The sequence below is a fragment of the Euleptes europaea genome, chromosome 21, assembly GCF_029931775.1.
Source record: "Euleptes europaea isolate rEulEur1 chromosome 21, rEulEur1.hap1, whole genome shotgun sequence".
Classification (NCBI taxonomy): domain Eukaryota; kingdom Metazoa; phylum Chordata; class Lepidosauria; order Squamata; family Sphaerodactylidae; genus Euleptes; species Euleptes europaea.
The window spans coordinates 585,470-601,976 of NC_079332.1; the positions used below are offsets into that span (position 1 = coordinate 585,470).

The window sequence follows — 16,507 nt, forward strand, 5'->3', positions numbered from 1 at the left end:
ACTCCAGAGAGCTCCCTTGTCAACTCCCGGATCAATGCCGTTTATCGAGCCCTCATCATATCCCCAGATGGCGAGTTCCACCCTGCCCCTTGCCAGTTGGTAATTGGGGAGAGGGGGGCCTTCATTTCATTTCCAATGCTATTGACGTTCGCCCTGTCAAGACGCTGACCAAGACAACTTGTCAGTCCGAATTACGGTGCAAATTAAATGCAAAAGGGTAACAAGACAAGGAGGCTAGAAATCTGGCCTGAAAAGATTTCTTTTTCCCTTAAGGAAAAAAAACCCTAATGTCTGGTGTAAGACTGGAGCCTGCGAGGCAGCACAGCTGAGGGCGGCATAGACCCATGGTGACCATGACAGGGAAGGAGGAAGGACAACGGTGAAGGCCGAGGTAGTAAATGGTTTGCAATGAAAGTCAAACGGGGTTAAGCAATGACCAGGCTGCAGAGTGGAGAAGGAAAGGAGATGGGAGGGGCCGTGGCTCAGTGGTAGAGCATCTGCTTGGCACGCAGAAGGTCCCAGGTTCAATCCCCGGCATCTCCAGTTAAAGGGACTAGGCAAGTAGGTGATGTGAAAGACCGCTCTGCCGGAGATCCTGGAGAGCCGCTGCCAGTCTGAGTAGACAGTACTGACTTTATGGACCAAGGGTCGGATTCAGTGTAAGGCAACTTCATGTGGGTTCATGTGGAGACGTTGACCCCTGCAATGGGCAAACATAGGGTTGCCAACCTCCAGGTACTAGCTGGAGATCTCCTGCTATTTCAACTGATCTCCAGCCAATAGAGATCAGTTTCCCTGGAGGAAATGGTCGCTTTGGCAATTGGACTCTATGGCTCGGAAGTCCCTCCCCTCCACAAACCCTACCCTCCTCAGGCTCCGCCCCCAAGATCTCCCGCCGGTGGGACCTGGCAACCCTAGGCAAACAGGAGGCGGCCCCTGGCTGGGGGCACTATACGTACAAGGAGCCAGCCTTCAGCTCCCACCTGGGATTAGAGCCGCCCTTTCTGCCGTCCAGCTCTTCAGTCCTACGCCAGGCCTGACCCTTGCCCATCCTCTGGGCTGACCTCCACTTCTCCCTACTGACCCCGAGAACCTGGGCCTGCAGACTCAGACTCCAAATCACTCCGTCAGCCTGGGACCTGGGGCACGCCAGAATGGTGCCTGGGTGACGGAAGTCTGCTAAAAATTGGCTTTTAGGGATCATCTCTCTCCAGAGTGTCAAGAGAGCCCATCCATCACTTTTCTTTTAAGCGATACCAAAAGCCCCTCCAAATACACATCTGCAGACTAAAACCATTGCCGAGTTACGACTTCAGAGCGGGCAAGTTAAAACCTGGCTGGGTTTCCTCCGAACAGCCAGCGTTCCCGATTGCAGATGGAAGGCGTGCGGGCGTGCGGAGAGGGCATTTCTGGGTCTCCCGGTAGTAAATCAATAGCGGCTGGGTCAGACTTCCCCCATCTGCAAGGATGCTTAACAAGGTCACCTCTGTATTCTCTGCAGATTAATGAGAAGGGATTACTAATATGGACCCAGTGACAAGCAAGTATATTAACGTAATTCTCTTCTGCTTGTAATCAATTTGCTCTCGTAAAAGAGTCACGGCTGTTTCGGATGGCGGAGGAAAGCGAGGGGCCGTCCCCAAAGGCTTCCAATTTGGCCACGGAGACTTAAGCCACCCCTCCGCAGCTCTCAACGCGGAACGGGACGCCCCTGAAGCGTTGGGCAGAGTTTTAGCCGGCGCTAGTTTCAGAACTTGGCCACCAAGATCAAGTTAATTCATGCCATCGTATTCCCTGTTACTATGTATGGGTGTGAAAGCTGGACATTGAAGAAAGCCGAGAGGAAGAAAGTAGATTTCCTTTGAAATGTGGTGTTGGAGGAGAGTGTTACGGATACCGTGGACTGCCAAAAAAACAAATCAGTGGGTTATAGATCAAATCAAGCCTGAACTGACCCTAGAAGCTAAAACGACTAAACTGAGGCTAACGTACTTTGGTCACATTATGAGAAGGCAAGAGTCACTGGAAAAGACAGTCATGCTAGGAAAAGTTGAGGGCAGCAGGAAAAGAGGAAGACCCAACAAGAGATGGATTGACTCCATAAAGGAAGCCACTGCCCTCATTGTGCAAGATCTGAGCAAGGCTATCAAAGACAGGACATTTTGGAGGACATTGATTCATAGGGTCGCCTTGAGTTGGTGGCTAAATATCCCCCAAAAAGTGTTCTTTCAAGATTTTTTCTGCCCCCCAACAAGGGGGAATACTTCCCCTTCAAAACCCAAATTATATAAATATTTATAAACCCTTGGGGGGAAAGTAACGTATCAACACAAAACACAAGCAGACAATTTGTGTAAATAAATAAATAAATAAAGCCGTGCAGGCTTTATTTATTTAGATGTCCGTATTTCCACTTTTCCGCTCCATTCAGCAATCTGTCTTACACTTTAAAAACTTCTGTCTTGTCATTCAGGCAAGAAGGAAATTCGGGGTGGGGGGGAATCAAACCCTGTCCAGCCCAGTCTCACTTTGTTCACACAGAAAGAGAAGAAATCATGCTTGCAGGTGCGCAATGCTCCACACAGAGTCACATGAGTGTCCCCACAGTACACGATTCACTTATGATTCCTAAGTGGAGATGACTACTACCTTCAGAGAGCTTGCAAAGAAGGGTTTGAAAGGCTCACAGAGAACAGGGCCTCTCGTTGCAATGAGGTGAATCTACAACTGCGGAGCTCCCCCCTGCATAAGCAGTCTACCTGCAACGACAAGATGCCAGGGGCAATCCAAGAGGTAGGACAGTCCCTACCATGCCCTGCCGAGAGCTTTCCAGGGGCATCTGCTTTTTGGAAATTTATTGACTTGCTTCATTTATATCCCACCCAGGACGACTCGGGAGGTAGTTGTGAATTTCCTGCATTGTGCAGGGGGTTGGACTAGATGACCCTGGTGGTCCCTTCCAACTCTAGGATTCTTCTATTCTATGACTGCAATAGGTCAACAATAATGCAATATCCAGGGATGGGTCCTAAACCTGTAAAACTGAGAAAGGAGGGATGCGGATGGGCCTCCTCACCAAAGACGATTTTTCCGTTTCGCCTTTGGAGAGCAGCTGCCAGTTTTGCCAAAAAAGCAAACCAGAGCTCGGCAGTGAGGCCCTCCGAAGGCAGACAAGGCTCCGAGCAAAGTGCTTTGAAAAGCCATTTAGGAGCTCAAATCCCGGTATTAAAGCAAACCTTTCATTAGCCATCATCTCAATCCCCACCCCGACGCAGCAAAAAGTTCTCTGCCCCCCCTCCAAAGGTCAGTAATAAGCTTTTAAGCCCCCTGCTCCAATTAACTTTTGTGCTTCCCTCACCAAACTTCCTCCAAGTAGCCCACTTCCTTCTCCGAGCGAATGTAATTATTATTATTTTTTAAAGGGGAGGGGAAAACACACAGAGGATCTTGGAACGCAGATTTAAGTAACAGCTCTCCATCTGCAGGACAAACGCCTGGAGCTAGCCCCCCATTTAAGTGCAGCCTTTGCTTTCCTGTCATCATTCAAAAGCTGCTGGGTGGTGGGGGAGTAATCGCAGGGGTTTGGCGTTAAAGGCACCTCTGCTTCTCAGGAGGGAACAACCGCATGGGGTCAGCAGCGGAGAGGACCGGCCCCTTCTTCCCACCCACTGACCCCCGGATTTACAGTTTTTGGAAATTAAAATACAGGTAAGCCGTTTCTTGCCCACTGACGTAAAAACCCACCACCTTTGCTAGGAATAAACCAAGGACCAAGGGAGGGCACCTTGGCCATCTTCTGGGCACTGGGGGTGTGTGGGGGAGGCAGTTGTGAATTTCCTGCATTGTGCAGGGGGCTGGACTAGATGACCCTGGTGGTCCCCTCCAACTCTATGATTCTATGACTAGCATGAGATGTGTAAGCCTCGAAGTTACACAGATCTATTCTTCAGGCTGGGGTGGTTTGTTTTGCTCTTGTTGTTTTCAGTAATTTCAACCCAACCCCACAGCCAGTTCAGACCCCAACAGCGAGAGGGTGAGAGAGCCAGGCTAGGAACAGAAAGACTCGGGTTCAAATCCCCACTCAGCCACAAAGCTCACTGCAATGACCTTGGGCCAGGTCACTCACTCTAGGGTTGCCAGCTCTGGGTTGGGAAATACCTGGAGACCTGGGGGGGTGGAGCCTGGGGAGGGCGGGGTTTGGGGAGGGGAGGGACCCCAGCAGGGTACAATGCCATAGAGTCCACCCTCCAAAGCAGCCATTTTCTCCAGGGGAACTGATCTCTGTAGTCTGGAGATGAGCAGTAACTCCAGGAAATCTCCAGCTCCCACCTGGAGGTTGGTCACCCTACTCAGCCCCCCCTCTGCCAGTGTAACCTATCTTTCAGGGCTGTTGTGAGGATCATATGGGGGAGCATAGACCCTTCGTACGCCCCTCTGAGCAGCTCACAGGAAAGGAAGGAAAACAGTGCAACAGACAGAAAGAACCTCAATGTTTCAGAAAGGCCACGCTGACAACGTTTGAGTTGAGATGGACCTCACAGTTGGTTTCACTGTCATGACAGTAACAGATAAAACTTTCTTTGCAGGCTAATCCTCTTAGAAATGTGGCCCGCTAGAGCAGAGAAGTCACGGAGAGCCTTCTGTTAGTGACACAAAACCCAGATGATCTCTGGACGCGTCAGCGGCAGACAGCAGCAAAGAAAACCCAGCAAATTCCCCAATGTTAGCAAAGCTGCAGATTAACTCCAGAAACGGATGCAAGAAAGGGACCACGCCCAAGCGCTGGCCAAATTCTTGGCCCACGCAGAGACACAATCCCCAGGCTCCCATCTACAAATCGGCTGCAAGGTTTTAATTTTGCACAACACAAACAAACAAAAGTCGGGACAGAAGCTGCTGTAAAACAGGCCTCAGGACGCAAAGAGCTCTCCTTCAAGACCGAACGGCAATGCACACCTGAGCACGGCACCCGAAGAGACACTGTATGCTTTCAGCACCCCAGAGCCGACTGGATGGAACACCCTTTTTAATTTGGGGTGCAAATTTGGGGCTTGTTCGTTCCGAAGCCAAGCAGACGTCTGCACGACGGGGGCTATAAAACTAAAATGAAATAAGACACAAGTCCCTTGGGACCATACACTAAAGGCATGCCCAGCGCCCAGAAAGAAGCCGACTCTCCAGAGCAGCTGTGTTTATTGCAGAGGAGGCTAGCCGCTGCTAAAGGCTAGCCTCTGTCGACAGTTGATGTCAAATGAGTTACACGTTTCGAAGCATCTCTTTCTGCAGCCACACAAATCCACCAAAGAACACGGGTTTGGCCTCAAAGGTGCAGCGCAGAAGCTCAGAATCCATAGAAATCTCTGCACCGGCCCAAGAGGTTGTCGTTCGCACCCTTGCAGCTAAAAGGAAGGAGAGCCAAACATTTCACACACGCTAAAGGAAACAAAGTTTTCTGTTGCCCCAGGAAATCGGACCAGAACCAACGGGTTGAGATTAAATCAGAAGAGTTTCCGTCTAGACATTAGGAAGAATTTTCTAACAGTTAGAACGGTTCCTCACTGGAACGAGGCCTCCTCGGGAGGTGGTGAGCTCTCCTTCCCTGGAGGTTTTTAAGAAGAGGTTAGGTGGCCATCTGTCAGCAATGCTGATTCTGTGACCTTAGGCAGATGATGAGAGGGAGGGCACCTTGGCCATCTTCTGGTCATAGGGTGTGTGTGTGTGTGTGTATGTGTGTGTGGAGGAGGCAGTTGTGAATTTCCTGCATTGTGCAGGGGGTTGGACTAGATGACCCTGGTGGTCCCTTCCAACTCTATAATTGTATGATTCTAAGATTTAAACAGGCTATAGAAGGGTACCATGCCTTGGTAATATCCAGATATGACTACTACAGTGCACTCCTCCTGGGGCTGCACTCAAAGACTGTTTGGAAACTTCACCTGGTTCAGATCATGGAAGGCAGAATGCTGGTTGAATCTTCCTACAATGAATCATAGCGTCATAGAGGATAGAAGGAACCCCCAGGGTCATCTAGTCCAACCCCCTGCACAATGCAAGAAATTCACAACTTCCTCCCCCACCACACACACCCAGTGACCCCCTACTCCATGCCCAGAGGATGGCCAAGGTGCCCTACCTCTCATAATCTGCCAAAGGTCATAGGATCAACGCTGCTCACAGAACGAGCATATGTTACATTGCCTCCACTGGGCTCCCAGGTTGCTTCTGGGTCCAATTCAAAGTGCTGGTCTTGACCTTTGGACTTATTTTACTAGGACTCGCACCCAACTCTTGGCTTCCCAGAGCTGTAGGCTTCTAAGAGAGACTCTGGCCACGGACACAGTCCTATCCCACGTCCAACAAGCCAAGGAAGAAATACCCCGAGGCCTCTTTTCACAAGCACACAAAATCAAAACTCAAAGGTGAGGGAGGTATAATTGTTTAAGATAAAAGAGATGGGGTTTGTTTTTTCCCTTTTCAAGTCCTTGCCTTTAATCCTCTGCTAATTGCTTTTGATGGGGAACATCAGAAACGAGGGAGGGTGTCATAAACACCCTCTGACATCATGGGGCTTCAGAGCAGTAAGCAGATGGGCGCATGTCCAGAACAAAGTATAAAGCTAATTGAGGACATAATTTTTTAAAAACAAAAACCATCAGACTGCTTGGTCCCTTTTAACTGCACAGGAGTCATCCCCCCCCGCCCCCCAGCTTTGTATCATTCAGATGTATTAAGGGGGAGGGGGAAAGCCTACAAACTGGTCTTGAGCACCGTCAGGAGGCTCCTGGTTGGTACGCCAATGGCTCCATCAGTTAGACCAATTCAAACCACTACCGCGTCGCCTCCTTTTTCAAGCTGGCTCCCTACAAACCGATCGTTCCAAGCTGGTTCAGGGACGCTGTTCAGATGCGCCTGCAACACCAATCCGCAACAGGGACCGGCATGTGTTTTCCAACCCAGCTGCATTTCTCTCCGAGAACTTTGGCGAAATCTCCAGACCCCAAAACAAGAGCAAAAAGTTTCCGGATAAGCACCACAGCTACGCAGCACCTAAAGTATTAGATTCAGTCGCAGCCGCACACTGATTATGCACCCTTGGGCAAGTCTCTTGCTGTCAGCGCCTCAGTCTTCGCCCTCCTCCGTCTGTGGAATGGGGGTAACGCAGGGCCAACTGTACAGGGTTCTCGTACCAAAGCAACACTTTGAACAGCGGACATAGTATAAAAGTGCCAGTAATTGTGATTACTTCAAAGAGGAGAAAGCTCGTGTGGCTAGTCCCTAAGAAATGGTGTGATGCAGCGGTTAAGAGCACGTGTCTCGGACACTAGTTTAGTGTAGATTTACATTTTTCCTGGACCATCTGATGTATGAAGGATTACACACCTGCGTCTGAGTTGTTTTCTGTTGCCCCAGAAGGTCGGACCAGAACCAACAGGTTGAAATTAAATCCAAAGAGTTTCCGTCTAGACATTAGGAAGAACTTTCTAACAGTCAGAGCGGTTCCTCAGTGGAACAGGCTTCCTCGGGAGGTGGTGGGCTCTCCTTCCCTGGAGGTTTCGAAGCAGAGGCTAGATGGCCATCTGTCAGCAATGCTGATTCTATGACCTTAAGCAGATCATGAGAGGGAGGGCACCTTGGCCATCTTCTGGGCATGGAGTAGGGGTCAATAGGGGTGTGTGTGGGGGGGAGGTAGTTGTGAATTTCCTGCATTGTGCAGGGGGTTGGACTAGATGACCCTGCTGGTCCCTTCCAACTATGTGCTTCTATCCGATCGTGGCGGACTTGGATCCATGACAGCTGATGCCACGTGAAATCAATCAGCCTTTCAGGTGCTGCCGTAATCTCCGTTGCTCTGATTCCCGAAGCGGATGGAAGGCCAATCTGCAAGGTTTGGGCCTTTCCCGAAGCTGGTGCGGCTACGCCAAGAGGCAGCGCAGAAAGTCTTTAACAAACAAAAAATCTCTTTCGAGACATCCCGTCCACACAAGTGGGACACCGGAGTGGCGAAAGCGTCCCACCTCTGCTCTCCACTTACGCTTCAGAAAAGCATTTCCAGATAGCCGAGGTGTCGTTTCACTGGGGATAAAAATTCTCTTCATTCCTGGACCTTCGGTTAAGCTATTCAGGTTACCCTCCAGAAAGCAAAGTCGGGCTGCTCTTTCTTCTGCCCCTTGTCTTGGGGAGTGGAAGGTTGAGCCCCTGGAGAATTAGGCCGTGGCTTTCTAAATGACAGCGTCTTTTGTTGCTATCAAAAGAGGGCCTTTCCAGAAAAGGTACGACAAAGAACATGAAGCAAGGAACAAAACAATACCAAACAAAAAAACAAAAAAACTACCCCACAAAAAGATGCTCACTTGTCCCAAGTTGGTATGTTTGCAAAGTGAAATGATTCCTCATTCAAAGGATGCCAAATGCCAGTCAGAGACGGAAGGGCCCGTGACATTTTGTAATCGTACCTACAGAACTGCGATCAGGATTAAAGCAGCCCTGGGAAACACAAAGAGGGCTTGCTTGCAAAAGAGGGAATTTGTGGCTTTACATATTTCTCCCTCTCTCTCTTTTTTAAATGTGCACTGAAGATGATCAACAATCCCGCAGGTGCCTCGGGGGGTTTGACATGCTGGCAATTAAAAGCTTTTGGCAGGACTTGGGGTTGCTCGGCTTATTTAAGTATTTCAGAAATGTTGACACTACTTTGGAAAGATTCCCCAGGAGCCAAAGAGCTCAACTTCTGTTCTTTCCTCCCAAGATAACTCTCACACGCCCCTATTTAAATACTGCAGGCACCTGCAGCTGTAAGGATTCGAAACACACCCAAATTAAGAAACAATCTCCTCCTGCCAAAAAGAAAAGAAAAAATGGGGAAGAAAGAAAACAAACAGAAGTTTAACAAGCTTGAGAGAAGATAAATATCTGTGCTTAGTTTATTTTCCTTTAAAAGGTCTACTTTACTGCACATCTCTTTAAATGATCCAGCCAATGTCCTATGCCGATTTCGGCAGGATGGTCACTGGCACAGGCTCAAAATCTTCTCCATCAAAATTACAGGTCTCGCATCCCGATCATATCCATGTATACAGACTCTGGGTTCGAGGGACTTGTTCCCCGAGGCAGTAACCTGGGGAGCACTAATTTGCAAATGGATCATGGCCATTGATTTTTTTTTTACATCAGAAAGAAAGTGCGGCTTCTTATAGCTCGCCCATCCAACTCTCCCACTTGTATGTCTTCCAGATCTCGCTGTGGACAAAAATATTTTAAGGGGGGGGGGAACACCACCCTGCCAAGATGTCCCAGGAATCCCAAGAAAAAAAGTTATCCAATGCAAACAGATGTACCAACAAGGCAAACTCCCCCCCCCCAATTTCAGCCCCATCAAGTTGGAAGATAAAGATGCCAAGGTCTCACATGTTTTTTAATTAAACGTTATCATAACTAGGAGGCAAGCCCATTATATTCATCTAATAGTTTTTTTTAATAGTCTTCTTTTTGAAGCACTGCAGGTACATACAATTCTTAGGAATGAGATTATAAATTACTGCCATGATGTTCCAGTCATTAAAAAAAAAAGTATATTTAAAATACTGCAATAAAACTTCTATTAAAAAATCTTGGCATGGGGGGAGAGTACCCTTACCCGCCTCTCCCCAGCAGCAAACTGACTTTAATTTCAGTTAACAAAGCAACTGATTTTCAGCATGTTTGCAACTGCAGTGGAAGTTACTAAATCAGCGTTCCCTTGAAAGCCCCCTAAGACTAACAGCCGCCCCTCCCCAAGTGGCCAGACCCCAAAGTAATGCATGCCACCAAAAACACGCTGGCTTTCAGCCAGCCAAAAGTAGGTCTGACCGAGGCTGTGCTCCAACAGCAAGGAAGAGAAGTTGTAAATCCGGAAGACCACACAATTTCTTCAGCATTTATGGCCTCCTGCACGCCCATGCATGCTTACTTGGGAGCAAGTCCCAGTGCAATTGAGTGGGATTAACCTCTGAGAAAATTTGGACGGGGCTCTGGCTACACACCCATGGAAAGCAACTCTTCCTAACGTTCAGCATACCTAAACTTGTTGCATTATTCTCAGTGGAGTTTCGGCCGGGCTAATTTTACCTCTGGATCAGAGCGGCTGTTATGATTTGCTCCAAAAGAGACAGGAGGGGTGGGGGGAGTTAATACCGATTTCAGACATTCGAAACTGGCCATTTTAAATTACTCACTTTTTTTTTTTCCTTTTCCCATTTCCAAGATTAACGTACCGGATACATTCATGGACTTCTGAAGCAGAGATAAATCTGCTCCAGACGTTTACCCCTTTGGCCTATATGTGAAGGATTAATACGTAGCACATGTACAGTAGCTGGTCCTTCTTGCAGCCCAGCCCACCTAAAGAGGGCATTTTCACTAGAAGTACATAAAATCGGTTCCGTCTCATTGCAAGTCAATCTCAAAAACAAACCCAAAAACAAACAATTCAACTCAAAATCAAGTTTTGCCAAGTCTCTTTCTCTCCCGTTCTCCAGTCTGCCAAAATTTTCAATCGGTTCAAAAACTGCCCCTGATCTTTTTTTTTTATTTTTAAAGCTGGGTTTACAACTCGTGATTGTTCTTCCAACGTTTCTTTTAGAGTTCCATCCTGTATGTTATTATTATTTTTTACCTGACAGCCACTCTGAGCCTTTTAAAGATGGCATCTAAACACCTTAAATGAAATACAAAGCGTCGTTAGGCTCTCGTGAACATTTAGACACCTTTTATTGCACGAACGCCACATTAATGGCGTTTTCTGTAAGCAACGTGTGGGGGGTTGAAAGGATGAATCAAATGTGATATGAATGTTTATGACTGGGGAGGGGAAGAAGGGACCGTTTGCAAAATTTTCTTGTCTGATGTCTTACTGAAGCTCCTAACGTTTTCTCAGTGGTGACGACCACGTTATGATTTGTAGGCCATAATAAAAGCATTACCGTGCAAGGGCTTTGGGTTTCCCCCCCAACAACAGTACATGTGAAAGAGATCTGGGAGTCTTAGTGGACCACAAACTGAACATGAGTCAACAGTGTGATATGACAGCTAAGAAGGCCAAGGCAATTCTGGGCTGCATCAACAGGAGTAATGTGTCTAGGTCAAGGGAAGTAATACTTCCACTGTAGTATTGGTCAGATCTCACTTGGAATACTGTGTCCAGTTTTGGGCTCCACAATTTAAGAAGGATGTTGAGAAGTTGGAGCGTGTCCAGAGGAGGGCGACCAGAATGGTCAGAGGTCTGGAGTCCATGCCCTATAAGGAGAGACTTAGGGAGTTGGGCTTGTTTAGTTTGGAGGAGAAGGTTGAGGGGAGACATGATAGCCATGTTTAAATATTGGAAGGGATGTCATATTGATGAGGGAACTAGCTCGTTCTCTGTTGCTTCAGAGACTAGGACATGGAGTAATGGATTTAAACTAAGAGAAAAGCGATTCCACCTAAACGTTAGGAAGAACTTCCTGACAGTGAGGGCTGTTCGATGTTGGAATGCACTGCCTCGGAGGGTGGTGGAGTCCCCGTGTTTGGAGGTCTTTAAGCAGAGGCTGGATGGCCATCTGTCAGGAGTGCTTTGATTGTGGGATCCTGCATGGTGGGGGGAGGGTTGGGGTCACTGGGGACGTGGGGGGGAGGTAGTTGTTAGTTTCCTGCGTTGGGCAGGGGGTTGGACTAGATGACCCTGGTGGTCCCTTCCAACTCTATAACTCTAACTAACTCTCACAGTCACCTGCATTTTATGCACATCTTGCAAAAAATGCCCGTCAGTTTTCCCTCCGGAGGCCTCATAGCTCAAGCTTATGCAATTTTACTCACAAGTAGGCCTGCCAAGCTCCAAAGGAACTTCAGCACACACTAGACCACCGCCTAAAGAACTCTGGTGGGGTGACAAACATTTTTTGAAACGCTACGACGTGGTCTCGTCTTCTGTACCAAAGCAAAGTTTTTTGAATTTTTTCCAATGAAGTCTCAAATGCGTTGGCTTTCAATAGAAATTTAGAAGCTGGCAGAAGCTAAACTTTGAGTCCCACTCTGAATTGCTCAACTTCCGCTGGAACTCTCGGCATAATCTGACAGGGACGCTGCCTTCGACAGCCCCGGCAAAAGGAACCGGGGTGCCACGGCAGCAGGCCTCTTTTCAACAGGGCTAGCGCAGCCAATACTCCCAACAGGTTGGACTCTCTGCCATACATCCGCCCTACAGCTGAAGCAGAAACTGACCCACACAGGGAGTGGGAAGAACCCTGCGAGAGGCAAAAAGGTCTCAATGCCCATTTCTTTTCCAACAGACAGAAACTTATGTTTACTCTGAAGTCGTTCCAACAAAAGGAATCTGGACCAGAAAAAGAGGCCTTATCCTTTGCATCTGAGAGAAGTCTTTTAACTGCAGGATTCCTGATTTATCCTCCTGCCTTCCTTTAGTACTTCCGCACTCTGCTCTGAGACAAACTCAGTATGTAGACTTGGGTAATTCACTTCCTCCCCCCTGAAAGCTGCTCCATCTATAAGTCTATTTTGTTCTCTTACAGCTACGAACATACCCTGCCAAGCATGAGGCTGTAAGCTCCTTGGGACGAGGACCTCGCTCGGTTGTGCTTACATCGTCTGCAAAGCACCCGCCACATTTGAAGCCCTGCGGGCACGCGGAAACACCGCACGGCTAAGGACACATAGAGAAAGCCACACGTACAAACCTTAAGGGATTCTTTAGAAGCAGCCAGGTTAGTATTAAAAGAAACAGGAAAACTGTGGTCCCTGAAGGACTCACAAGTTCGTTCCACCAGGGGCTTTCAGGGGCCCACGTGCTAGAATGTTTGAAAAAACTATTAAGTCTTTATGGCCCCACAAAGACGACCCTTTTGTTTAAATGCTGCGTGTTCTCTATCCAAACCCCACATGAGCTATGGACCCACCCAGACTCCTGGGTCCCCTCGCAATCCCCCAAAGAAAAGAGCGAAACAAAGAACCCAAAGGCCTTGGACACAGATAAGGATGTACAATCTCTCATTTGGGGGTTTTCTCAACATGGCCTTTGGCGCGCACGGTGCTACTTCTGTGCGTATCAACAGAGCTTGCTTAGGACATGTGGATCATGTCCACTGGGGAGATTTCGATTAGCCGCGGTTGAATGACACCCCAACGCCACCCCTCAACTTTGCACAGTGGAAATGAGTTACTTGGGAGAAGGGGCTATAACAAAAAGAGACTCTGAGATGGAAAAGCGTTGCGTGAGAATCGTGTTCTACCCACATGGCACCCTCTGGACTAGCCATGTTTTAATTCCAGCTCTGGCTTTTGTGGACTTAAGTCAATTTGTCAGATGCACACAAAGGTGCCTGTCTAGGGAGACATTTAGACAGGAGGTCATGTGAGATGGTAGGGCTCCAACTTCTCCTCCACCACCTAAAGGTATCTATACTGGCAGACGTTTATTCAGCTGGGCTCTAATTTATTAGGAGACCCATCTCCAAATACCCGGATTTTTAAAAGTCTACCTCTAGCTCAGATGGGAAGAAAATTAAAGTTTCACTTAAACTACGATTCCAAGCACCAGCACTGTAGCATATGTTGAGAGGTTTTGAAGAGGCACAGCTTTACGGTTCTGACCAAGAAGCAATAAGCAAGACAGAGAAATTGCGGGGATCTGTATTCAGAAGGACCTGAACGGGGATGGGAACACCTGAATATGCTGTTAACATTGCTGAAGTTGTTTAGAGTAAACAGCTGCAACTTTTGGCAAGCCTAAAGTGAGTTTCTAAAGAGAGATGGCGATATTTGGGAGCTGGGCAGGTACCCTGGACTAAGCTGAGATCCAGGACGGAAGACAACGCTTAACCAAATTTAAAATGAGTCCCACGGGCCCGTTAGAGCAGCTCTGCACTAAAAAACAAACACCTGAACTCGAATTGGTAGCCTTTGGGATTTTAAAAGAAAGTTTTCAATAGTCACTTGGCTTTTGTTACCTTGTCTTTGAGAAATCTAGACCCCCTTTGAAGTCCGGGAAAGCTTTGCCACAGACTTCAAACGGAGGCAGCTTTCAAGTCTGAAAGTTAAGAGAGCCATCGTCTCTTATCCCATAATAGAAAGTTTCATAAAGGAACAAACAAGGGAGGGAGGGAGGAGGAACGAGAAAAGGAAACACGCATAAAGATCTTGCCGGTTCAAAACCAGAGGACTGCTTGCGACGCCAGTTACGCAGCGCGCAGTTATGGCCGCGGCCTGCACGGATCCCGAGCATCCTTCGGGGAGTCCACACCGCCGGAAACAGAAACACTTGTAAAATGAACTATTTTCGTTAAGAATACAGCCCAGCAAAAGAGTCCCAGGAAGAGAACAGAACACTGATTAACGCACACACACCCTGTCTCAAAGTTATTAGATGTGCGACATTCATTCAGAGATTACCGACGCCATTGAGAAGCTGAAAATAGCTTGTGCCTGTTCAGATCTAATAAGTTTGCACATTTAAGTGCAACATGCAAAGGTGCAACAGAGGATTTGGAAAAAGACAGGAACTGAAAGGACAAACCTGGGTTTTGCAGAATTTCTACCCCCCCACCGTTCCCTTCCCAAAGGCTCCTGGTGAAGGGGCAAAAACCCCACAAGGTTCAAACTAGGCGGGTACAGATTAACCGAGAGGGTGAACTTTCCCACCCATTCAGCTTAGATTTACTATGGGGGCGGGGAAGGGACATTTCCAAAGCAGAATAACCACCTGTGCTCCAGATCCAGGGTTGGACCGGTGGCTACTCTGAGCTGAACCACTCCAAAGGCAAAAGAAAAAACCCAGGAGGGTGGCTGAGCAGGAAAGGATAAGTGCAAGATGAACTTGCAGAGGAAGGAGGAAAGTTGGAGAAGCAAATAACTTTTAAGGGGAAAACGTGTGGGTGAACCGAAGCGGCGTCCTGCCTAATAGAATGACGCACGGGTCCTTCACCGTCATGAAACCATAGTGCTCCAAGACCCTGGGGCAAATCCGAAGGGGAAGGGGTCCTGGACCCCTGCCGGCCAAAGGCCACTCTTCGGACCGTCCAATCCCAGAAGCGTAGAGCGGGAAGGGGGGCCGCCAGGGCCATCTAGTCCACCCCCCTGCCCAATGCCAGAAACTCCCCACTGCCTCCCACCCCCCCGGGGCCGGCTGACCTGTACCAGAGGAGTCCGCGGTGGTAGTGCCGGTCGAAGAAGTGGGGCTCTGCGCCCAGGGCGCGCACGTCGGGGTGGACGCGGAGGAACTCGAGCAGGGCGCGGGTGCCCCCCTTCTTGACGCCCACGATCAGCGCCTGCGGGCACTGCTGGCCGCCGGGCCCGCTGGCCACGGGCAGGGGGGGCGGCGGCGGCGGGCCGGGGGGCTGGCGGGGCCGGGGGGCGGGCGGGGGCGCGCAGGGGCCGGACAGGCAGGAGAGGAAGGAGGCGCACAGCAGCACCAGCAGCAGCAGCAGCATCCCGAGCAGCAGCAGCAGCGGGGCGCGGGGCGCAGGGCAGCGACGCCCGCCCCGGGGTACCCGCGGGCTCCCGCCGGGGCTACATCCCATGGGGCGGCCCCGCGCCCCCAAGCATCCCCTCCGCACCGCGCCCCAGCCGCTTCTGGCGCCGCCCGCACGCCCGGCCGCCTGCCTTCGGGCTTCCCCCGGCGAGGGCGGGATCCGGCTCGACGCCGCCCCGCTGCAGCCCGACTCCCGAGGAAGCCCGCCCAAGTCCGGGCCGCCTCCCCCGCCCCGCCCCGCCCAGGGACGCCCGGCGCTTGACTCGCGAGCAAGCCCGCCCGCCGCCGCCGCGACCCTCGGCCAGGTCGGGGACCCGCTGCTGCGCCCCGGAGCCTTTGCGCCCCGGAGAGGCCGCCGCCGCCGCGCTCCAGCGGACGCTCGCGGGGGGCTGCTGCTGCTGCTGGCCACGCTTTCCAGGCACCGAGCCCCCCATCCCGAGCCCCCCCCCCCGCCCCCAGGTCTGAGCACACTCGGGGGGAGGACACGTCCGTGCAGAGTGCGGCAAACCCCAGGCCAAACCTGGCTGGCATCAGTGGCCCCGCGGTCATGATGCAGGAGAGGTTTGGCCCCTTTCCCCCATCTGGATGCTCAAAACTCTGCAGGGCTGGGGGCTTATTTTGGAGTGCTGCGCCTCCAAAGAGTGGCAAAGCCAAGGCAAACACGCCCAGGCCTCGCTGCGGCCACACTTCCTTCACCCCGACCCCACTTTTCTCCTCCAAGCAGTTTAGCGTGGCGAGGGGCTGTGGCTCGGCAGAAGAGCCTCTGCCCGGCATGCAGAAGGAACGGCCCTTGGTCAGACCCTTTTCCGCCTGAGACCCTGGAGAGTCTGAGCAGGCAACGCCAACCCCATCGGTCTCATTCAGAAGGAAACTTCACACCTGCCCTCTCCATTTTACCTTCGCAACAACCCTGTGAGGTAGGTTAGGCTGAATGAGCACCAAGGTCACCCAGCAAGCTTCCGTGGCGCAAGTGGGGATTCGAACCTGCCTTAGCTGGACCCTAGGCCGACA

The 16,507-nt window shown here is 50.2% G+C and overlaps 1 protein-coding gene across 1 annotated transcript in view; it reads right to left on the bottom strand.

Annotated features, from left to right (window-relative positions):
* The window catches only part of HS3ST6 (heparan sulfate-glucosamine 3-sulfotransferase 6), a 56,270-nt gene extending 40,340 nt beyond the window's left edge, over positions 1 to 15,930 (bottom strand). The window contains exons 1-2 of the mRNA XM_056866529.1: positions 15,628 to 15,930; positions 15,157 to 15,362 (exon numbers count right to left, since the gene is read on the bottom strand). Coding sequence (XP_056722507.1) covers positions 15,157 to 15,362; positions 15,628 to 15,930 — 509 coding nt within the window. The remainder of the gene's footprint in view (positions 1 to 15,156; positions 15,363 to 15,627) is intronic.
* Between the last annotated feature and the right edge of the window lie 577 nt (positions 15,931 to 16,507).